This window comes from Crinia signifera, chromosome 4, assembly GCF_055691185.1.
Source record: "Crinia signifera chromosome 4, ASM5569118v1, whole genome shotgun sequence".
Lineage (NCBI taxonomy): Eukaryota > Metazoa > Chordata > Amphibia > Anura > Myobatrachidae > Crinia > Crinia signifera.
The window spans coordinates 79064927-79091605 of NC_139220.1; the positions used below are offsets into that span (position 1 = coordinate 79064927).

The 26679-nt window shown below is 39.4% G+C and overlaps 1 protein-coding gene across 13 annotated transcripts in view; it reads left to right on the forward strand.

Annotated features, from left to right (window-relative positions):
* TENM2 (teneurin transmembrane protein 2) overlaps positions 1 to 26679 on the forward strand; it is a 2252147-nt gene that overhangs the window by 1463688 nt on the left and 761780 nt on the right. For all 13 annotated transcript variants that reach the window (XM_083181867.1, XM_083181872.1, XM_083181875.1 and 10 more), the window contains one exon: positions 8005 to 8124. In XM_083181867.1, the coding sequence (XP_083037993.1) occupies positions 8005 to 8124 (120 nt within the window). The remainder of the gene's footprint in view (positions 1 to 8004; positions 8125 to 26679) is intronic.

The following is a 26679-nucleotide window of genomic DNA, read 5'->3' on the forward strand; positions in this document are numbered from 1 at the left end:
AGCACATAAGATCATAGGATCCATCACACGGCCCACGCATCGGATCGTAATCGTACCAAAACACCTCACTATGTGCAGAAAAAACACACACAATCCATCATACAAGCCATTAAAATTGGGCCTGAAATCTTTCTAATGTATGGCCAGTTTTACTCTGATGTTTCCTGTATGTTTGCCTGCACTATACTTGTCCCATGATGCATGTTCTGTAGTAAGCTGTAACACAGGGTGATTCTCTGGGTCTCCGGAAAGTTTAGTTCCAGCCATGTTCTTCTCTGGATGAAACCCATTTGTTTTATTTCTATCTCCCCTGAGGCAGTGATTCTTACAGACAGACAATTACTGGTGTCAGCAAACATGTTGCTGCAGTTCACTGGATGATTAGTGCTTGATATTTTGTTGAAGAAATTATTTCTGCATATCAGTACAATAAGAAGATAAGACACACTGTAAGCAAATCACACCCGACATTCTCCCATCTCACATTATCACCATTAAGCTATCACAAGCCTCACTTTCTCAGAAAGGAAAGGAGAGAATGATATACTGTATACTGTGTGTACATTAGGAGGTGTAGCTGTTCAGGGTGTTGCATGTACTATATATATATATTTATATATATATATATATATAAATACTGTAATTTCCAATGCACTCACGGTTCAATCGGTAGTTATCCGGAGGTGCTCCCGCCAGTCGCACAAGCAAAGCTTATGGTCCAAATGTAAAGTCACTTAGAATCAGGGCACTCACCAAGCAGCTATAAGGCAATGCTTCTTTTATTAATCCATCAGGTATGACAAATAAGCCGACGTTTCGGACCCATCTGGGCCCTTAATCATGGCGTCCTGGATCACACAGAGAAGGCAACTGATCTCATGCTCCATGCTGCTCACATTTATGTGGTCTTAATTACATCAATTAGCCCCACATGTAGGGATCACCAATTAGCCATAGTAAATACGTGTACAACCTTACTACAAGCACTGCAGTGCTTCACACTCATATATCTCAGTACCTAAGGCTATATATACAAATGGGCAAAGTAATATTCATAAATAAAACTTACCAAAACTCAAAAACACGTTATTCAACACACTTGGAACGCATGCCGCCATTGTAGGCGGTCCCCACATGCGTGTCACCTCTCAACCAATGACCAGGGCATCTCCCAGTGACGTGTACCCCTTCCGGGTAGCACGTCACATACAGCACAGTTTCCGTCCACACATCAGTGGAACGCACGGCGCCAATCAAGGCGGCTCTACGTGCGTGTCAAAACATCACCTGCTCCTTACAGCGCAGGTTCCAGTGCCTAGGAGGCTGGAACCTGCGCTGTAAGGAGCAGGTGATGTTTTGACACGCACGTAGAGCCGCCTTGATTGGCGCCGTGCGTTCCACTGATGTGTGGACGGAAACTGTGCTGTATGTGACGTGCTACCCGGAAGGGGTACACGTCACTGGGAGATGCCCTGGTCATTGGTTGAGAGGTGACACGCATGTGGGGACCGCCTACAATGGCGGCATGCGTTCCAAGTGTGTTGAATAACGTGTTTTTGAGTTTTGGTAAGTTTTATTTATGAATATTACTTTGCCCATTTGTATATATAGCCTTAGGTACTGAGATATATGAGTGTGAAGCACTGCAGTGCTTGTAGTAAGGTTGTACACGTATTTACTATGGCTAATTGGTGATCCCTACATGTGGGGCTAATTGATGTAATTAAGACCACATAAATGTGAGCAGCATGGAGCATGAGATCAGTTGCCTTCTCTGTGTGATCCAGGACGCCATGATTAAGGGCCCAGATGGGTCCGAAACGTCGGCTTATTTGTCATACCTGATGGATTAATAAAAGAAGCATTGCCTTATAGCTGCTTGGTGAGTGCCCTGATTCTAAGTGACTTTATATATATATATATATATATATATATATATATATATATATATATATATATAATTAAGGACCTTTGTTTTTAAATCAGAAGTGAAATTATTCAGTTTGTATTAAGATATGTATACTTATGCCTGGAGTAAAGCAGGAACACATTATCATGCTCCTGTTCAATAGACACTTTAGATACAGTGATTTATAATCATGGATGGTCTGATATTGAATCATTTTCTCATTGATGGGGGAGAATCGGTTAGTTTCCCTCCATTGATGGCACAGGATAACTTAATATTTTATTTTCCCAGTGTCAGTAAAGGAAGTTTCGCCCTATCCCTGGCATCTGTGAAGCCCTGCTCCCAGGTTATGATTGGTCCACAGCCCAGTCAATAAAAATAAAAAAACAGAGATGACCATCGGTTGATGAAATAATCTATTGCATAGTTTGTAACCATCAATAGCCACTTGAAATATAGCCATCAATGGTAATCACACTGATGGCCATCCTGCTGCCTCTCCTAGGTCTGTGTTTCTGATCTCCATACATGACTGGACTGGTACAGCACACTGTAAAACCAAGTTGCACACATTAGTGGGACAATAACTTTTCTCACACACAAATTGTGACTTTCAGCATACAGATCATACAATGAAGCATTTTGACATAATTTTGCATATCTCTAACCAAATCTTGGGGAAACTAATTGTTGGCAGACCTCAGTTTGCATGGAATGAGCAGAATTGTTCTACCTTGTGAGACTAACATTTGCATGTAGTTAGAGTTCTCACTATTTTGAGTCATGCATATAGAGAACAAGAAAGGCTTTTAATGGATCTCTTGCACCTAGCATAGGGGAGTTCTGTGCCAGTCATGTTCACAGAGAATAGGGAAACCTTTTCTGACTGATCTTATGTATCTAGCATGAGGGCGTTGTATGCAAGCATGAGTTGTGCATACAGAGAACAGCACCTAGCATGGGGTTGGTGTGAGTGCCCTGCATTTTCCATAATGAAACTAACATTAGTATAAGGCAGTAAATTCATATGCCATATCATCATGCAGACATAGCCACTACTCAGCCCTGAAGCCATAGCCATAGCAAAAGTCCTGGAAATCATTGCTTGTTGTGCCTCTACAGTGATGACTCCACACATTGAGATATCATAGATATCATATTATCTGGAATCAGAGGTTTTTCATTTCCTAAGCAGTTTTGGGAAGGTACGAGACATCAGATACCTGTAATGTGCCGTACACACCAGGACGACCTGCTCACGATGCACATTGTGAGCGGGTCGTCAGTGTCTCGTCCGACCCGCTCACGATCACACGGAGCGCACGACCCGCTCACAATGTGCACCGTGAGCAGTTCCGATCAGAACGCGACCCGCACCTGGCTGTATGGTCGTTTCCAGATCCTACCTGCTACAGGTAGGTTCTGATTACCGACCGACCCGCGGGGCTGCGCATGCGATCTGAATCGGATCACAACAGGACAGAAAGGGCCCAATCACCACACAATCTACATCCAATTGGTTGGAATTGGATCTAGATTGATGTGATCGGACCCTTGTCATCCTGGTGTGTACCCAGCATTAGTCCGAGTGATGCATCTGGTATACACCTACCCTGGTGACCATGTTGCCCAATGCATTAATGGTTCCATATGGTAGCTCTCTATATAGCTTTGGTTGTCCCAAGATAAACCCATGGGTGGATATTGTCACATTAATATACATTAATGTATACATTGTACCACATATAATTTATTTTCAAAACTTCTTTTAAAGTAAAAAGCGTACAGTATAGTGACAATACTGCAATCCAAAGCATACATTTCCAGTGCTAAATGTCCACATTCCACACAGTATTTTAAGACTTTAGGTAATGCAGATCTGGAGTAATTCTGCATTCTTAAATAGTGCATAATAGTGCATAATAGTGCATAATTTTATTCCAGCTATACCCTTGCATTTTGGCTTCAGATCTGTCGCTAGTCTGTCTGGGGATGAGGCTATAGTGCTGTAATGCATTGCCTCTGATGTACTTCCATGTCCCCACCCTTTGGGTGCATACACACTCTATGATTTTTTGACCAATTTCATTCATTTTGGCCCTTTTGAACAATATTGGTCAAAATATTGTTTACTGTGTATGCTTGGAACAATGAATGACGATGCGTATACCCACCAATCATTCATCAAGGTTGTTTGTCTACTGTGCAGGCAGCTTAATTTGGATATCTTCAAAAAGCCTATAGACTGTAGCTAAATTGTTCTTTGTTCGTCAAATCATCAATGGAAATTGCTCACCAATGTCTTTCAGCGCATACATCATCCAGTGTGTATACACCTTAACTCCCGGGGAGGGTAGTGAAGCCATATAGTGACTTATAAAAGTTATCAGTGAATCTATAACAGTGATATTTTCCTTGCAATGCTCCATAGTTTTATTTATAAGACAACAATGGAAAATTTGGTATAACATTTGATGCAATTCAGATATAGTAGAACAGGAGTAGACTAACGATGGTAACATTTTTAAGTTAAGATGACAATTACAAAGCTGATTGCCTGTATGTTATTCATTTGTTATACAGTATGTGTGATCTGCAGATATAGGTGGTTCACATTCCATCTCTGATGCAGTCCAATTTATTAAGCAGAAATATGTAGAAAATTGTAATTGCATCGATGTCCTGTCAGGTTTCATACATTTTAATTAATTCTCAGAGAAAGGCATTTTCACCTGTTACTAATAGTGGCATATGTGTCAAATTGGAAGTTTAATTGGAACTGGTAAATTTGTCTGTCTATCCTACCGCAAATACAAAGTTTATTATTACATGGATTTAGATGATTTATTTTTGAAGTGCTTTGTTTTGTTCTAGTTATTTCTATTCGAGCACATGTCCTCACCAAGCTGTGAGAAATGTAAGAAATTAATAATGATTTATTTAAATTAGATAGTTTTTTTAATTCTGAAAAATATCCGAACAAAAGCGATAATTGCTAGAATCCAGTTCGGGCCCTTTGTAAAGGAGAACATATGGGCAAAGGACTTTCACACACTTTCACAGAACTACTTTGGCACATATAGTATGTACAACTAGCTTTTTGGTTATATGCATACTTAGCCTGCCCAAAGTCCGGTTCCAGCAAGCAGATCCATTACCAGACTTTTTGTTGTTCTGTGCCAGAAAGTACACACAACACAAACCTGCATCCAGAAGGGGCCAACGGCTGGGGTGCCATTCAGAAACACTGTTGTACCAGGATTCCAAATGTAAAGGAAGAGAATCCTCAAAGAGTAATAAATGGCACTCACCAGACTTGTAGATAAATGTTGTAATCAGAGACAAACAAATGTATTCCATAATGTGCCGCAGTGGCCGACATAGAAAAGATAATCAACAAAGCCAAGTGTGGAATAAATTAGTTTTTGACTGGAAAGCCTGTTACATTCCAGTCAAACACCCTTCTCACTGACCTATTTGATCCAGAATACAAACGGTGAGATTTCTAACTATATGCAGCTAGGTGTACTTTGTAAATTAAATAGTCAACATTGCCATTGAGCCAATCTATATAGTGTGCAACCACACAACTAATCTCTTGTAGCCACACACTACATAGATCTGCTCAGCTGCAATACTGATTTTTTTTTGTCCCACAAAGCACAAGTACAGGCTTATGGGTTTGAGCCCCAGGTATGTTAGTATTTTATTTAATAAAGGACAGGATAACTAAATAACAAAAGAGTTTAATTTAAGTTTGTGTATGTTGTAAAGCTATTCGTGACCATAGAAGTGGAGAAAGGGGCAGTGAGGAGATTCCAGGCTTCATAGAGGAGGGAAGCTATAAGTAATCTAAAACAGATAACAGACAAGTGTCGGCAACAGTGCCCACTACCCTGCAGCAATGTGTGTCAGGCACACTTCCCACCACCATAGTTACATCCCTTCAAGTAGGTAACAAGTTTTTAGTGCCTGAGGTAAATCTAGCTGGTTTGGGTGGAAAACAATACACACCATTTTCTAGGTAATAAAATATAATGTATTTAAGTCATTGCTCATACAGTATACTGAGTTAAACCATATGTCTAAAGGTGGCCATCCACTAGGGCTAGGTATCACATGTGGTATCTTGCATGGAATACCCCACTATCTCTCCCGGGATCGGCCAGGAGGCACGATGGCATAAGATACATTGAATGCAGTTCTTTTGCATACGATGTATCTCATACAATCCTATCAGGCGCGATGGGCTGCGACAAATAATCATGGCAGCTCGTAGGATCTGCAACTGCGATGAGAGGCACATGGGAACACGCCTCACATCACAATCATGACATGTGATTTGTCACTTTTTTATGCAGTCCATCACAGCAATGGGTTGGAATCACATAAGATGTGGCCATATCGCACTAGTGGATGGGGCCTTTAGAATATTGCTGTAACAAAATGGCTCTACATGGCCCATATGTAGCAGATATTTCTCAAAATGAGCAGCCCCCCCAGATCTTAACACACCCTGTGTCTTTGATTACTTAAATGAGAGCTTTGAGCCATATCCACCTCTCTGTCTACCTCCTGGAAGTGAGGTAAATTCTAAAGTGTGGTTAATACTTTAAGTGATTGTAGAATCATTTGCCTGTTATAAACGACCCTTTCTTTTTTCTTTTTTAAACCTAGTTAATCCTGATTACAAAGATCCGTATAGCACTTTATCTAATTCAAGTTGTTTAATTGATTGATTGGTATGCTTAAAAGTTACTGCAGAAAAAAACCTGTTTGTAAAACCATTAGAATCATTTGTACACATCAATTAATGTGACTTAAAATTTGATTATACAGGTTGAGTATCCCTTATCCAAAATGCTCGGGACCAGGAGAATTTTGGATAACAGATTAGTCCGTATTTCGGAATATTTTAATATTTTAATGATGTATTTTGAACTATCTTGCATTTATGCTGTATAGACACATGAAATACACACAAATAAATTTTATTTGTGCATAAAACTAGGTTTCAAAACATGAAACAAAGTTTGTGTACTATCTCAGGCACTGAATTTGAATGCCAAGCAGTCATGTCTTGCACATACAGTATATAGTGCCAGTTACATATCATGTCCTTAGTAAGTTTTTAGAAAAAAAAAATTTTCACTTTCTGGAATGTCACCCGCCCAGGGCTCAAAGAGGCGGACTGGGTTCTAGAAACTCACAGGACAAAATGAGTAGAGGATCCCTGGAATTTATAAAACCAGCACTAGGCTCAAGGGACGATCCTGGTTCCCAAAATACGGGGGACAAAATGAGTAGGGTTACCTCGTATTTTGAGAACCAGCACAGGGCCAAACCAACCAGCAGGGTAATGACACAGCAGGGGAAACTTATGATATAAGTTCCTGCAGCCGAAACATTACACCTCCCTGACCGGTCAGCCCGTTATGCACGATATAGCGTTAATAATATAGATATCGTGCATATTTTTAACTACAGTATGTATCGTATAGTGTGTATGCACCTTAGGAGCTGGCTTTCCTAGAACCGTAAATAAAGGGGATTCTCCTGCAGCTTTTATCTTACTGTAAAACTGGAAATGAGGCTTCTATGTAGGTGATACCTTCTTCTAATTTTCATGCATATAGATAGTGGCAGATTTTCAGTGGTCTTCCTGAAAGGGGCTGGTGGTCGATTAATCAATGTCAGTCTTGGGGCATATTAGAGCAAGTGAATCATGTAAAGCCATTATGTACTACACACGTCTGACATATACTGGGGTAAAGTATGTTTCTCATGTGATGGGCTTTGCAGCAATTTTGACCTTAAATTTTTTTTTAATCCATAACATGCATGGTGTTCTAGAGAAGAAAACCACCTTAATCTGTAAAGTAGAACTGAAGATTACTTCATAATAACACACACTACTGTATATTGTTACTCATTGCAAAAAATAATAATACTTTAATGTTTTACAAAATGTGTTTCAAGCCTACAGTAATTTTGATTATATTTATGGTTGTCACAGTCTCACCCACACATTCTTATCTTCTTGCTGTTGTAGTAATTGTGACATGTAACCATTCATATTTGTCTATTTGTTATAGGGAAGGAAAGTCCAAACTCCAAATGCTGTTATTCTGAGAGCGGTGGAGTCACAAAATTGGGAAATCATACGAATAGTCGGTATCCGAAAACTCCATGCCATTTGGATCTCTACTCTGAAGGTAAACACAGATTAAAATCTGCCCTGATAGTTACTGTAATCTCTTTTACTGTACTTTGCGATCAAACTTTAAACCAAGAGATGCTCTTTAGACCCAGAGCATCCACAATTACTAGTGAATATTACTGTTGCACTGGTACATTGTCTCCAAGCTGCATCACATACAGTACTAGAAGCAGAATCAGCCAGCGTGTACTTCTTTTATTCATTTATTATTTTCCTTTTTTCCGTTGGCAGTTATAATCCATTTTGCTTTCACTGTACATAAAGGCATGAACTGTATAAACGTACTTCATCAATCAAAAGTCATAACCAATATGAATTTATGTATTGCTGCATATTACAAAACTTATGATGTGCAATATTGTTTTTTTTTTCATTGCTTTTCTTGCTGAATGTTTATAATTAGAAGATACAAGGAAAAACCCCAGAAAATGTATACAAGAAATCTAACAATATCATTGCACCAAAAAAATATACAATAGGGACACAACAGTACAATTAAACAAAAGGGAAAGCAATAAAAGATTATCTCAAATATCTAACTCCTATTTCTTCACTAGTAAATAGACCTGACACCTCAGATGCCCTCCCGTCCAGCCCTTTATACAACCTATGTTCCATCATCACAGTATTTGTGTAAGCACCTCACACCAACATGCGATGCACCCCATACACATCTGCTGTGACATGAGTGCATACATAATTATTTCATTTTATATCAGGCTAGATTTAGATATACTGTATACAAAGGGCCATAACTAGGGGTATGCAAGCAGTGCTGCTTCATACCCCTAGAGCGCAAGGTCACTGCCCCACAGCCCCTGCATCTCCATCTCTGCGATAGTGACAGTTGGAGCATTCTTTAGTCACTGCAGACAGGAACCCTTCAGTCTGTGCACCCTCCTCCAGCACTGGTGCACACACCCCCCCCCCCCTTGTAATGTCATTGGCCATGGGGGTGGTTTGAGATTAGCTGGCACACAGCGCAATGTTGCCCGCCGGGTAAGAGTCACTTACCTGTGTTCCAGTTGCACTGTGATACACAAATCTGAGTTAACTTTTTAGATGGATTTAGAGGTTCTTTCTCTGTGCGCTCAAGCTGTAGTGCTCTGTTACTGTAAAATGTTTTCTATGTTTAGCCTAAAAACAAAAATCTGTAATTATAGTAAGCCATATTGTATCAGGTTTTCACCCAACAAACTCCATACAAACGGTCACCAAAATAGCGACTTCTTTCCAGCAAACAAAAAGCAAAATCTCCTAACTTACTCCCTCTAGAAATATCTCCGTCATCTAGAATGGGTGACTACCGTATAACTGTAAACACCCTGATCTTACTTGATCTATCCTACTGCCCTGTTCTGGTTTCCTCATACTTCTCCAACAATTCACAGTATCCTTTAGTTGAACCTCATTATCTCCACATCTGTTCTTTGTTGGAGTCACCTCAAGGATTGGTCCCAAGCAAACTGACTACAATTCTTCTGTTTTCACTCCTTTTCTTGGCAAACTGATACCAAAATATCTACTCCAATATAACTTGTACTCAGACAAACCTCGATCACTCTGTCCCTCCTCACCTAAACTCACTCCACCTGATAGTATTAAACAGCTCAGACTATAATATTCATTACAATGATCAAGACAAAGATCTTGATCCAAGCCCTTATAAATCCTGCCTTGACTATTGCACTGTTGTCTTTATGGCTGACAAATTCACCTGCCTGTAATCAGAAATAATCTAGTTACCTATATGCCAGTCCTTTTATTGGCTTCCTATATATTTTAGATCAAATTTCATTAAGGCAAAGCTGATTTTACCTTCTATTTTAAGTAATTTATGCAATTTGTTTGTACCAAGACCCATTCGTTACATGGAACAACATAATACATTCATGCCTTATAATTAAATAATAGTGGATTACATACCCCAACATATAGATGGAGTCATCCTCCTCTAGACCTTTAATAGACTTAAGTGAGTAATAGGATAACTCTGCTTATCCCCTACTGTATTGTTTTATGTATTGTTTTGCAGTTGAGAATAATAGGCCTTGGATAGCCATGGCTCACCATGACTATCCAGAGATGGTTAGATGAGGATGGCTCCATCTGTACATTATGTCAACACATAGCACAGCTGCTAACACTATTAATATAAAGCTGGCCATACATCAGGACGACCAGCGTTTGTTCCGAGTTGTGTAATGATTTCCCCAGGAGCTTCCCAGACACACAATATTATGTGCTATTGTGTTATGAGTTGGGAACGAAATGCTAGCTGTCTGGATACCAATGGTCAGAATCCCCACAGCATATTCCTGTATGCAGAATCCTGACAGTCACAATCCTAATAGATCCTGCTTGTCCTAACCCTAACTGTGCCTTTGGCATCCTAACACTTACCATCCCCTTCAGTAGCCTAACCGTTCCCCTGCCACAGGCTAACAGTGTATAGCATGGGTCCTCAAACTGCAGCCCTCCAGATGTTGTGAAACTACAAATCCCAGCATGCCTTGCCACAGTTTTGCTATAAGGGAGTGTTAAAACTGTGGCAAGGCATGCTGGGATTTGTAATTTCACAACATCTGGAGGGCCGCAGTTTCAGGACCCATGATGTATAGTGTATATTCCTATCCTTAATACTAACCCTAATACTCACTGTCAGGATTCAACAGTATTATGCTGCCTAGGTTCTGACTGCGAAGATTCTGACAACATCCCTGTATCATATTGGATATACAGTATGTTTATGTTAAGATACAAAGATAAAACAAGGGTGGACAATTGTAGCCCCTTCATTACACCACTAAATAATGTAACTAAAATTAAAATAGTTTTTCCCCTGGTTTAATCATTTGCTCTCGTATGTTTATGTTAAAGTCTTTTTTCAACATTTTCCTTTAAGTTGCGAACACATTTAATACAGTATATCATCTTGTTGGTTTTAAGAGAAATAAGTACTAAGAAGAATATGTATCCATGTTTAACAATCTAATCTTTGCTTAAGGTTGTTTATGTACTGCTGAATTGGCCATTCCCTATTGAAACCAAACTGTATATAAAAAGTGAACTTTACATTATTTTATGCAAATCCCACATTAGCTGTAGCTAAATTAGCATCCCATACAGCATGTACTGTGTGAGAGAGCGTGCTCTCCCGTACTCACTGGTCATGTTATGTCATCAGCTGTGCATAAGAGCATGTCCTTGTGACCGTTGTAATCTATATGGTTTGTAACATTGTAACAGACCGCTCTTTTTAATAGTTAAGAAAGGCAGTAGAAACCTGTTTATTCTGGATTGCAAAGATATTTTAAAAATGGTTAATAAAAGCTACAGCAACTGGGCTGACTGGGCCAGCAACTTCCAAATATGGGTTTCCTAGCTGATTATTTTTCTTCTGCTATTTCCTCCATGTTCCATATCCAGTTCTATACTTTATGAACAACATCCTTCAATATAGACAGGATCCAGTTGGCTATATGCATGGTAATGCATTTTCGCTGAAATGGTGACATGTTAAATCTAAGAAAAATTGTATACAATTACATGCGTAAAACCGAAGACAGGTTGACAAATATCATATATTTCTGCTGCTATTTGTTGTTGTTTTTTTCTGGTTGCACAAGTTAATGTAGTCGTGCTGCATTAAGCATTACGTTGTTCCTTTTTTCAACACATATACTGTAAAGTGTGTTGGTTTCTTAAACACTTGTAATATAAGTATATTAGCATATATGTAATAATGTCTTTGTCTGTACAGACCTTGAGATGTTGGTCATCAGGGGTTTATTAGAAATCCACTTGTGAGGCATAGTCGACCAAGCATAAGGGTGATGCAGGGTCGTATGTAAACATGTAGAATTACCACTTGCGACTGAATAGTCATACAGCTGCACAAGTGTTCTCATGTAGGGGCAAGTTTAATGGGAATGAGTACAACTCTGTATATTGGAGACCATAAAAGTATCGTTGTGTGCACACAGCGATGGAGCCATTATCAACTGTTCTTTAAGTACATTCTATGCATTTTGTTGTATACAAGATGTTGCCAGTTTTGAGTTGATGGCATTGCTGGACATCTTCCAATTTTGAAGGGAAGTAAGCATGATGTGTATTTCCTTTGATGCTCTAAGTTTCTTTGGCCCACTGGGTCTACGGTCCTCAGCATTGCCCATTTATTCATGTTTATATGTGCTTCTACAAAAGAGCTTGAAAAGCACATCTTAAAGTCCCAGTCTGCTTTGAGATCCTTGCTTGGGAGAGACCTTGCTGATGCAGTATAATTACCTTCTGTCTTGTTGCTGTGCTCTGTCTGTCTTGAAAATGACAATCATTATCACCTGTTTGGTATGAATGAATAATCATACACCTGACTATAATCCTACAAATTCTCTGACTGCCCCTTGCCGCTCCACACCCCCTGCCCTCACACTTGGATGTGTGCCCGGCAATCACCCTGTGGCCACATGCACTCGGCGTATGCACATTCACGGAAATAAACCTGCACATGTGCATTCGCCTACCATCGGAGCTACTGCAAATGTTCTGGTCCGTGCGACCGGAATAAGGGCCTATATGTACCATATAAAATCTTACAGAGTTTGATTTAAATGATGTAAAAGACAATGTTTTAGATATTAACTAGCTCTTTTCTCATGTACATACACAACAAATAGAAACTTACATTTTATGAAGTAAAGTTCCATGCTCCGACTTGGAGAGTCATCACTGAAGGAACCTGCAGGGATGCATTCCAGAAGTGACACAAGAACAGAGCTCCCATTGCTATGGCAACACGACACACTGTGCTAAGGCTTTGCATATTAAAATAATGGAAATAAAAACAAACACAGTGAGACAAAGAAAACAAATGAAGGCAAATTCATAAAAGCAATTCATTAAAAATTCACTACAAATACATGAAGCAGAGCAAAAAAACAGGTCATGCAACTGAGTGTAAATGAAAAAGGAAGATAAGAGAGCAAAAAGTGATCTATGAACAAGTTAACGGTGTAACACCAGATAGCAAACAGCACATGGCACTTGGATAATCACAGGAAGATTCCCCAAGAAGTTTTTTTGATTTATTCTTTCAGTGTGAAGCATGATAAACTGTTGCTTCCAAACACAGCAAAAAGTCCTGCACTGGTTTGACATCGAATTTTTCTATTTATGTAATGCCCGAAAATAGTCAGCAATTTTTAAAGTGTGTGTGATCCCCGGCTGATCAATAAAGTTGGCCAATATATATATATATATATATATATATATATATATATATATATATATATACATATCAATCAGTGGTTGCAGGCACTCAAAGGTACAATCAAATGCCGGGGTGCCAGTACAGGGATAGATACTGTATGTAGCAGAGATATATGTCACTCCTCCGGACTTGCAAAAAACTGTACACATCACACAGCGTGGTGGTCAACGTTTCGGAAGCTTCCGAAACGTTGACCACCACGCTGTGTGATGTGTACAGTTTTTTGCAAGTCCGGAGGAGTGACATATATCTCTGCTATATATATATATATATATATATATATATATATATATATATATATATATAACACAAAACAATATGATGTTAGACCGGGGTGCTGCCCACGTGGAGAATGTAGAAGGGATTGCACAGCAGCACTCGCTCGGATTTCAATGAACAAACAACTCAGGACTCAAGGGCAAAGTCGACGTTTCGGATTTTACTCCGTTTTCAAGACAAACGGAGTCAAATCCGAAACGTCGACATTGACTTTGAGTCCTGAGTTGTTTGTTCATTGAAATCCGAGTGGTTGCTGCTGTGCAATCCCATATATATATATATATATATATATATATATATATATATATATATATATATATATATATATATATATATATATCGAGTATCCCGTATCCGAATATCCGTTATCCGAATTATTCCGAAATACGGACATTCCAGAAAGTGAAAAAAAAAATTTTTTTGCTAAAAACTCACTGGGGACATATGTAACAGCATCACTGGGGACATGATATGTAACTGGCACTATATATGTGCAAGACAATGATTGCTTGGCATTCAAATTCAGTGCTGAGATAGTACAAACATTTTGTTTCACGTTTTGAAACCTTGTTTTTTGAACAATTAAAATATGTTTGTGTGTATTTTATGTGGTAATAAAATATATTTGTGTGTATATTATGTGTTTATACAGCATAAATGCAAGATACTTCAAAATACATCATTGAAATATTAAAATATTCCGAAATACGGAATAATCCGTTATCCAAAATTCTCCTGGTCCCGAGCATTTTGGATACGGGATACTCAACCTGTATGTATATATATATATATATATATATATATATATATATAAATAATCCAGGGTCCGGCACTCCCAATAACCATACAACCCTTAGCGACGGGTCCCGGTGCCTTCACTTGTAAATCAATGTAACAACCTTCTAATGTGCGGCACTCGGAATTGAAGTAAAGAACGCAGGGTGATCAGCTGCGTTCTTTACTTCAATTCCGAGTGCCGCACATTAGAAGGTTGTTATATATATATATATATATATATATATATATATATATATATATATACACTTATTTTGATGTGCTTTTAAGATGGGTTATATCACAAAGAGTTTCTACTGACTGCTACAGTTAATTAGTACAAAGCATCATTCTGATGTCTTTAAATCTTTAAATACAACTACAGTTAAGTGACAAGTAAAGCATTTGTCTCTTTAAACTTAAACGACTTAAAAAATGATGCTTCTAACCTTTTTAAATTACAATCTGAGGACTGGGGAGTGAATCAATTCATTTCTTTGAAGAGCCATTTAAGAATCCTATTTTAGCTTCCTCAAAGGCATGCACTTGCTCTGTCCGACTCCAAATGGAAAACTGTGTGACGGGCTGCCCTATGGCTTCCTAGCCATTTGTATTACTGCTCTGCCTTGGTTCCTGCACTACGTATACTACAGTATGTGCAAACTCAGACCTTGTACAGTAGTTGTTAGGACATTCCTTTGTTCACTATAATCTCATTTATTTAATCTTTTCTGACTTTATTTAGTTTGTTAATATAAAGTTTTTCCCAAAAAGAATGACAAAATAGTAACAATTAACAACAATGTTTCAGCTAGAATCATATTTTAAATAATATTTGAATTACAATTATGTAAAATAAAATAGTGGAGAGTGTAAACTAGTGCTTGCATTCATTGATGCCTTTGCCGAATGATATGAATACATCATTAGTTCATTTGTAGTCAAAGATAAAGTATACTATACTAATAAGCCTCTCTTATTCCACACAGCTACTGCTAGTGTAATCATTTCAGAATTCATATCACTATTGCTGATTATATATTAATAGCAGAAGGATGACTTTTATAATGCCCCTTTCACAGTGCATTGAAAATCCGGGTTATTGCTGGGTCGCTGCCTGGCCAACCCGGGTTGACCAACCTGGCAATTCCACCTGGGTTTTAAGAAGAGGTAAACCTGCATCACCCTGAGTATAACAGGCAAAATGCCGTACCCGGATTGGACATGGATTCAGGTACTATTGGTGTGTACACACGGCAGGATATGCTGTGAGATGCGAGTCCCAATACGATCAAATCGTATATGCCGTGAAATGCGATCAGATCTTATTGGGACTCGCATCTCACGGCATGCATGCAGAGGGACAATTTGGACTATATAGTGCAGATCTGCACTATATAGTCTTGGCTGCTCTCTCTATTTCATTGCCGATTTGCGCTCACACGGGAGCGCGCATCGGCAGCGCATCGGGCTCGCAAGCCCTAAAAAAACATGCAATATGGCTTTTGATGTTCACTATATCGGTAACATCGGAAGCCATATCGCCCCGTGTGTACACACTATATCTCTAATTGACAAAACCATTTGCACTGCAGGTGTGGCAAATGTAACATGTGCAGAGAGCGTTCGATTTAGTTGAGGTGTGTTTAAACTGAAATGTCAATTGCAGTGTAAAATAAAGCAAACCGTATTCACCCTGCACAGGAACAATAACTCACCCAAATCTAAAACCCTGTACACATGGGGTGACTGCTGCCTCTGTGCTGAGCAACGGGCTTAAGCACGATCACTCAGAGGCGTTACTCTCGGAGGCAATGGAGTCATCTGCCACCAGGCTCCTGCTCCCAAGGGGGCACCTCGCCTCCCCTGCCTGTTTAAATCAGTTAATTGAAAAACATTATTATTGCTTCTGTGACTCCCCCTCCTAACATCATTTTTGCATGTGTCACACCCTGTGTCAGACCCCATGACCTGTCTTACTGGAGACAGACACCTTACTGATTGAACTATTTGGGGGTCACCAATATATATTATTCCTCCGGGCAACTGGGACGAACTTACACCACTGCGATCACTCAGTACTGTACATCGCTCAGCACATCACGTGATTCTGTGCTCTGACTCTGAGCGATTGTGCTGAGCGGGGTTTACCTATTGTTTATAGACAAAACTCTGCAATCTAGCAGGAAAGAGTGCAAGCACTCTTATTCCCTGCGGGCGATAGCAATGTGCGGGACCACGCATCACCATCGTTGCAGGGCATACACACAGAGCGATCCATGCTCTATGTCTAAGCGTTCTAGTCATATGGCTTAGAAAATGGGGCTAAAATAGCACATGTTACATTGCCCCAGCTGCAGTGCAGCATGTGTTGACTTTTTTTGTCTTGTAGACCTTGTGCGTATTATCCACCCAGATTACCTGTTGCGCAGAACACACACTGCACAAAGTGGAAGATACGGTGAAAGAAAGAATTACATAAGCCTCGGAGTGTGTATTTGTAGGTTTAAATGGAAAAAAGGGCAATGTAATAGGACATGTATTTAGTGCGTTCCTCCAAAAGACTGTGTTTTGCTGAAAAAAATGTAAGCTTTGAAATGAGTAGTGTTACAGAGTTCAACTGCAACACGCAGGATCTTTGATACATTTTTCTCCTAAATTAAAGTAACGCTTTTCTTTCTGAGGTGTTTTCTGTATAGCCTTTCTTCACTCTCGCAGCAGGTCTGGAGGTGTTTTGTAGATTAAGAACATGTCTTTGAAAATCCTGCATAAAATAAAATAATAAACACATGACAACAAGATCGCTGGAAGCTGTTGCTAATCAGCATTAATAGCTTTTTATATTATTTTTTTTATATATATATATATATATATTATTAAACCACAGCTGTTGAGCTGCCAAACCAGCCATCGCCAATTTTCATGGAAACTTTTAAAGCACTAAAGTAAATTTAAAAAAAATCAGTCAGGTTATATTACACCAGATGGTGTTAATGGTACCTTAGTCGCTGACCACATAGTATTCTATGATTTATAAAATCCCCTACTTATACTAATAATAGTTCTTTCATGTGACTATGCTGTAAATCAGGTGTCTAATTGTGCAATGGCTGGAGAATATAGTGTGCATTAGTCAGGGTAATTGTATAGCCATGCATCTATATTATTAGATAGCCCTGGAAGATTAAGTACAGGAGGCAATACGGGAATTGTAATGACAAGTTGAGTGCGTTGGCATTCATTATATGCCAATGACTTTTAAAGTTGAAATCTAGAAAAAAGTATATTGCAGATGCAGTAAGATAACTGATAAATATTTTCTAAGAGGCTAATATTAAAAAGTATCCAGGTCTGCTACCACTAGGCTCCTGTGGCCCGACTCTGACAGAGGCATCACTGGCCATTTGATAGACATGAATGGGGTATGTATAAAAACCGGGCCTGGTATTGTCTTGTCTGGGGGTGTCCTGTCTGGGGGGGGGGGGGGGGGGGGGCTACCTGTCACCAGGGAGAGGAGGAGGTAGAGAATAAAGCCTCCCTGTATGGTCCAGGCATGTAGGAAAAATCGGAATGGTACGGACCCCATGGGGAGGCTGTTATCTCCCCTTCCCCCCCGGAACAGATACTACAAGCTCCAGAATGCAGAGATTGATGTCCGGTCCAGTGTTTTGGGGTTTGTCCTGTCTTTACTTAGTCCTGACATGCATGTTACTCTATTCTTGCTCATGCCAACCTCAAGAATTCAGCTTTCAAACAGAGACAATTTGTCTGACTTAGAAGTGAACACAAATCGACTTGCTTACTTCAAAATGTCCTTTTCATTCATGTGTATACAGTAATTCAGCAGTGGCGTAACTAGGCCTCCGCAGCCCCCGCCATGGCGGGGAGGCGCAGAGTAACTATGGGCGCCGGGGGGGCTGCGGTGCTATAGTTACCCGCTGCGCTGCTGCCCGGCCGCATCTTCGGTCACTGTCCCGTCATTCGCTCCCGGCGCCGGCTCCTGCTGATAATGAAAAGTGACACTTAGAAAATGGCTGCCCCCGTATTGCAGACAGTTTTGGCAGCCATTTTCTAAGAGTCACTTTTCATTATCAGCAGGAGCCGGCGCCGGGAGCGAGTGACGGGACAGTGACCACAGATGCGGCCGGGCAGCAGCGCAGCGGAGACTGGAGCAGCGCAGCGGAGCTGAGGGAGACTGGATGCGGCTCTGTCAGGTATGGGTATGGGGAGGGGGGGGGGCACCGAAAAATTTTGGCGGGGGGGCGCAAATTATATAGTTACGCCACTGTAATTCAGTAAACACTGTATGTATAAGTTTGTATAGAGGCTTATATGTTTGGCACCTGCACCTCTCTATGCTTAAGCCATCCTTCATTAACATTGCTCTAGTGTGTATGGGTTATCTGGGCTGACGGAATGTCAGAACAAATTCCTGTTGCTGAAGTGTGTACCTGGCTATAGAAAGATGAAATTGGGGAGGTTAGGGGCAGGTGTGCACAGGGAATTAGCAGTAAGCGATTAGTGGAAGTGGTCACAAATTGGCCTGTCGAGTCTTATCTATTGCGTCTGCCTCACCTCCGCTGCAAGATCTGTGCTGCTGATGATGAGCCATGTCACAGGCATTGCTAGTATGTAAAAGGAAAAAAAAGTGTACGCCCCCCTCTGAAAACACTACCAGTAATACCTGTCACTTTCCCAGCATAGAACAGGAAATGAAAGACAATTTCTAGATGCAGAGAGCAGCGTAACCTTTACTTCACAGCTAACTGTGAAATAGTTTTCATGACTGTCCCTTATCATGTCATGTTCCACATACCATAAATACCATCCCGGTGCCTCAGCTGCCACCTAAGCTAACGGGGTGCGAGGTTGCAGGATCTTTCCTTGAGTCATCCTGAGTTACTATTCCTCATTAGAATCTACCATGATAGGGAAATAATAGTTAAAACAATCACTAGGTACTGGCATTTTTTTTTCTACAGTCTGCCATCATTGACTTTTATGATGGAATGACAGAAAACTTTGGTGCATCTCATTAATGACATGAAGTGACAGGTTGCTTTATTGTGCTGCGATGGATTTCTGACATTCACATATGAAATATAGTGTTTGGAGGTTCCTGGAAAACTTTATTTAATCATGAACAGTAGAACTTTGACACAGTCATCCAGATTTACGGATTGTGGCAGATGTACCAAACCTGACAGCACACAAGGCTTACATTTCATGGAATTGACACTTGATTATAAAAAGATGTGGGATACAAATAATATTTTAAAAAAGAACTTGTCTTTGACTCTCTCTGAATAGTAATTTTCACATATTTTTTTTATCATGACAACTAAATATTTTACACTTTGAATTGTGTAAATAAGCAATGTGATTCCTTTCAGATAAACTACTGTTAAAACATAAGCTACTGTACCATTAACATTTATGTTTGATTGAGCCGACTGCTGCCTAAATTACCTATACAGCTGGGGGAAATGGCAAAGTTTAAGCCATATACATACTAGACAAGATTTTATAAGATATGGCTGACCAATATCATTTAAAAATCATTTAGGGTGTATGCTCAATATTGTTATCGATGCATGCTCCGACGCATCATTAACAACCCCCCCCCCTTATCTGTACATGCAGCTCAATCTGACAATATCTTCAGTGTGTATGTGCTATATCGTCTGCGCAGCAGCACCGTCTATAAAGTTAACTGTATTGGCATTGCCGCTAATTGGGTAATGTGTATGGGCAGAAAACACGAGCTAAACAAACCGAGGAGAGGAAATAGGAGTAGGGAAAAGATGTGCAGAACAAGACAAGTAGAAAGCACAGTTATGGACAGACCACCTGGACACATTATGAAAGCAGCATATTGGAGTACATCTATCAATTATTGTGTTTAGACTTGATAACTTTGATTTCTCATCACTGCTTCATGGAAATAAGAAGTTAACATTCCTCAAGTATCAAAATACACATCACAGGTCCGATAGGAGCAACATGTTTGAAGTGAATTGATGGCATTATCGATCATTTAATTTCTATTTTGTGCCTCAGCAGTTCTATGACTCATGCACAGTCTGCTATCCACACATGTGCAGCACCAGTTGGAGGATAATTCAAATGTAGCCCATAGGCTATTAGCTAGAACTTTGCAGGACAAATCTGTAACTTCCAGGGCACACTTAGCAACTCCCTCCACACATTCCTTACTAGGCCCCATCTCTTAGTACACTCACACTTGTTGTGTATGCATAACACCACCCTACCCCACCCCCATACACCCACACACTCTACCTGAGCAACAATATCCTCCTCTTCCTGTCTAGGCATGCCACAGACACTTGCCATTGTGCTGTTTGTCTAAGCACCATAAGCCTCCATGTTGGAGAGCCACCAGTTGTTGCGCTGTCCTGGTTTTCCACTGCCCCCTCCCAGCCACAAAGGGCCACCATACAAACTTCATGAAAGAGCACCTTCATTTCTGTCTTCGGTTGTCACCATCACTGTGTTCCCCGCCACTACCTGTGACCCAGCCCACACCTGACTTTGAAGTGACAATCTCCACACAGCCACTGATGTGAAAGGAAAAAATTCCAAACATGCAGGGTCCAGGGAAGACGTCTCTGTGTAAGGTTAGTGCATGGGAGTGTGATTAGGGGCACAGCTTGGGCCACTGCCCCTTGACACCCAGCACTTTTGGTAGCCATAAATTTGCCATAAACTACAGTGGCTAATAGCTTCCAGAGGTTGCCAAATCTGACCATATAAACCTATGCTGGCTGCATCTGCTGTTAGAAATAGAGGGACCCCCATTATACACTCAGGCAATCATTATTTTACACATACAGATAGTGGTAGATGCTCAATTAGTTCAGTAATATTACTCAGGTGCATGAGGAAGGGGTTAATACTGAGTAAGTAAACAAGACATTTTTTTCCTCCATCTCACTGAATAGTATTAGTAACCAATCTTGAACACTTCATGATAATAAAATTCAGAGATATTGGTTACATATACCTGCGCAGGTGTATGTTATGCCCCCAAGCCGCGTCAAGGCTTCTATCCAAATCCAAATATTAAATGATAAATAGGCGCCTTTATATGTATCTAAGCATTGCAGATCCGTGAGTTGGCGGACACATTTGTTAAGTGCGTACCCAGCCTTAGTCTCCTTTTAGGTGTCTTTTTGTTCCACTAATAATGGTGGCATGCATGTTGGCACTATACCAGGGACACAATAGTTTGTATGATGCTGGTGAGTTTAAGATAAATTACTCCAATGAGGAATTAATGGGTCTTTGAGTAACTTTTGAATTAGTAATGTTTCTTCTTCATCGTGAAGGCTGCATACAAATTATTTAATCTCACAAAATTGCTGCTGACGATAGAGTTTAAGCAGGGGTCTAGAGAGCTTTGATGGGCCCAGGCAATTTTTCAGGAGACAGGATTTTATCCCCCCCCCCTTATTCAAATTCATGTTTACATTCTTTTTGTCAGCGCTATCATGCCCATCAGCCATACCCCTTTGACACACATGCAGAAGATACTGCTTCTGCTGCTTTTAAATGGCAGCAGCCTACAAGCACCACCACAACCAACACAGCAACCTGTGGAGAATGAAGCTACTGCTGTCAGGTAAGGGGGGTGGGGGCTCTCTATCACTCCTGTGTAATTAGTAACCACCCCCCCCCCCCCCCCTCGGTGGCAGTGAGTGTGACATGTAACCTGTATGTGGAATTAGAAAAGAAGTAAAAAAACATTTTTTGTGTGTTGATTTAAAAGCAAAGTTGAAAATGTCGGGCTTTACTTTTTGAAATAAAAATAGTACGATATGTTCACCTCAGCCATGATTTACAATAGCACAGTTTCCCACTATTAAATTGAAGGTTTTAAGAATATCCATGTTTGAGCACCACTGACTCAATTAGAAACTTAGTCAATTTTATTTAACCATCTGGACTCAAGCACGGATATACTTAAAACTGGACTGTAACGGTGAAGTTTGGAACATTCTGCAATAGCAAATGCCTGTAGGAAACAAGATATTGAGTGAAAAAATCCTTTCAAGATTCAAGAAAGACACAGGACATTGGTTTTAACATGCTACTAAAAGAGCTATTTGCAATAATACAAAGCAAAGGAAATTGAAATTAGCTTTTCTCACAGTTTTTGAAAAACTTTCCATTACAAACACATAAAATGCAACAGCAAACATGCAAATCAACAACTGCTACATAAAGAAAAAAAGAAAAACCTGAGGATCGTTTCAATTTTAATCTTCTCATTGTGACATAAAACCTACTACTCTCCTCACAATTACCACAAAAGGGACTAAACTAATGACACTGCAGATAAGTTTAGATTCTGAAGGTAGGTAATTAGATGCACATCTTCGTTTAATTTGCTGTTTGTGAGTGAATTAAATAAACATACATGGTATTTAAAAACAACCTGTTAGTCTTATAGAGTAATTGTTTCTGCTCCACAAAATGCATTTTACTTTATTTCTTGTGTGTAAATAGAGTAGTCAAAAGATTAATTGTTTATGTGTAGTTAAATAAGTAACATTCTGATGTTTTTCAGTCTTAAAGTAAAAAAGTCACAGTTGTTTGCATAGTTGTAAAGCAGGGTTCTCGGATCCTATCCTCAAGTAACCTGTCAAGTACATGTCTTTTTGTGGATTTCTGTAATCATGCAAAACTGAGTTAATCTGGTTTGCTGGGTCAGTAATCCCAACTACTTCTAAATAGAAATCCTTAAAAACATGACCTGTTGGGAAACCTTGAGGGTACAGACTAAAAACGACTGTTGTGCAGTATAGTGTTTCCCAATATTTTAGAATCAATGCCTTGCAGTAAACAGGCCTACTACACTATGCTTGTTGTCCTCCTGGTAAATTCCCACAACTAAGATAATCAGGGGAATGGAGAATTTAAACTACGAGGAGAGACTGAGCACTTTGGGATTATTTACACTAGAGAAGAGACGTTTAAGGGGGGACATGCTCAACATGTACAAATATATCAATGGCCAATATAAGGAACGGTCACACACCCTTTTTACTGCAAGAAAGGAATATAGGACACAAGATCATGAGTTTAGATTAGAAGAAAGAAAATGTTGTTCCCTCAAAAGAAGAAATTTCTTTACGGTCAGATCAGTCAAACTGTGGAACTCTCTTCCTGGAATGGTGGTGTCGGCGGACACAATAGGTATGTTTAAGGTAAGGTTGGACAAACATTTATTAGATAAAAACATCCAAGGCTACTAATAAGAATCATGTTCTGAATTTGAAATGAATCATATTCTAGTCTTTTACAAGGGATAAGCTACTAAAACTTAGGTTGAACTCGATGTACGCAAGTCTTTATTCAGCCTTATCTACTATGTAACTATGTAACAAGGGATGGGAGTGTAAGGGGTGTCGCCAGCCAGCTGCATTTACCATACTGAGCATGCTCACTTCAGGACTTTTGTTTGTTATTAAGGAGGACACATTTATTGTATTTACTTGAATGCCAGTGAATGGTCTCGTCAATAATAAAATTATTCAGCCATAAAATATAATTATACAATTATTGCATTAATTAATAGTTTCTAATGTGGGCTAAGTATAAGTTGCACCTAAGAAAATACAATGAATACATTTTCTTCCTTGAAAATCATGGCTACTATTTAAGCATCTGCAATTTAAGTACATGTTGCCATAGACCTAATGTGCCATTGAAGTTTATACTATTTTCATTATACTGCTTATTCTACTGGAACATGCAAGATACTGTACCCTGGAAATTCAGGGAGTTCTCCCCAACTCTCAGGAAGCAGGGAAATCCACTAATTCTGCCCACATCACTAGTGAAACTGGCAGGGATTTAATGCTGTCCACAACAATGTACATCCTAATGGTCCTGCACCCCTCAAAAGTCACCAAGTACAGTATTTATTTAACTGAGTTTCAAAGTAAAGTGCAGTAATTGATAAGTGTATGCACAAGAGCTACACTACACGTGTGCAGAACTGGGGACACAATGTCACTCACAGACCTGATGCTGGTGTTTGTGGGGCAGCACAAGGAAGCTTCCCAGCAAAGGGGACAAGTCAGCCTCATTTTCTGGACATGCCAAAACCAGTGGATGTGTCCCTGATCCGTTTTCACTCTCCCTGACTAATCTGGAGATTACTCAGATGTCCAATGGTCATGCAGTAGATCCAGCCAGCAGTGGGCATTTTTTTGCAGCTTTAGCATAATTTTGCACAGCTCTGCATACTGTATAAAGATGCTGTGCTATATATATATATATATATATATATATATATATATATATATATAGTGTCCACTGCTGAATCAGCCAATGAAGGTGGTTACACACCTAAAGATTTATCTGTCCAATCTGTCAAAGATCTGGTAATAGATGGCCGCATTTAACAATCGATCATTTGCTCCCAATTGCTGGACAATGGTCATTCAGACAAATTGTTTAAATCCATCTGTGTTCCAGCATTTGGGAGTAAATGGTTGATTATTATTTGCTCCTATACATTACCAGTTTTCTTTCCAACCATACAGATTGGGCATATACATTATTAGTGTGCACTCGCTGTGGTGTGATTAAGGCAATATCTCTCACACATTACTGCAGTTTGGTTATATATATAAAAGAATTAGTATTGATATCATTATAATGCAATGAGTTGTTTCTTATTGATAAGTGTAAGGAATGATGTTGTGACTGGTTTCTCTGGTTATGTGCATGAGAGCCTGCTACAGAACCATTGCTTTATTGGGAAAGAAAAGTACGTGAAGCTATTATTTGAAATAATAGTATAGTGAAGAAAAAAAAAGAAGAAAAAAACTACCAAAAAGGAAAGTATATCTGTTAACTAGAACACTGGAACTCGCCATAAATCCAATTTGTGGTGCAGTAGCTCTAGGACACCTAAAGCTGTTAAGAAGAGTGAGTTATACCACTGAAATCAAATATAATGTGAACATGACTAGATAGCTTTAAATTGGCAAGGTCATTTCCAGATAAATTGTCTATTTTTCGTGACAAAAATGTAATCTTTTTCATTTACTTCAGCTTTTCTAATATTTTTGAGAAGTTAGTGGTATATTTATTTGGATGATGAATTATGACATTTTGTGTAATCCCCCCCCCCTTTCTATTAATAGTGGGAGACATACAAGGCATTCATTTGGAGAGAGCCCATGAGAAATCCTACTTCTAGCCGAGTCCCTATAATTGACAGGAATTTGGGAATAATATGTTTTTAATTGATGGATTATGGTCAAAAGCTATCCATTTAACAGACATGGTTCAGTACTATGAGGATCAGCAGATTTTAATATGTCTATTATTTTCTCTTTTATTAGATTCATCATTTTCTTATTATTGACTGATAGCTTTTCATAGGATTGCATTCTTACCTGAATGGGTTATTTCATTTGTTTCCCCAAGCGGAAATGCTGGCAGTTCAATTTCTTACTACAGCTAGATAACAATGCTACCACATATCACTACATTTTAATACAAATATTCTCTGTAAAGCGCTGTGGAATATGTGTGCGCTACAGTATATAAGAAACTGTTAATAAATAAATAAGCTCACTAGTTAAAAAGTTCTGTCACCTCATGGGGCTTTTATGAAATTAGTTATCTCAGACTAAATGAAAGGTAAGTACAATAATTGTATTACAATTACAAATTGTTTGTTCTATGGATCCTTTTCACATGGATTTGATGGTTTTGACAGTTTATCATATGATAAAGTATAAATCTAGTAGCAGGAAGTGACTGCTTGATGACATCCAGGAGTAGCACTTACCTGCCCGAAGAAGAAAAAAAATAAATAAAAAAAAAGTATAAATCTAGAAGTGGTATCAGACTTCTATAAGTCTATAATTTGCGTTGACAATGAGTTTTTAAAACAAACATATTGTTAATTTTAATTGGGTTAATTGCCCAGAGTAAGAGAACATGATGGAGATAGGAGGGGGGCCTGATTCCACACCAGAACTGTTTGGCTGGCTCGTCTCTGTGGTCCCTGTCAAGCACTTGGTTACACATTGTGCCAGCCACAGTGTGCCTAAACCTAGAGTCTGGTCCCACGCCAGAACAGCGTTACCAGAGATGGATCAAGACCTCACAGGGATTGGAGCGAGATAACGGTCGAGGCCCTGTAGCAATGTATATATAAATACACACTCCGCTCCTCAC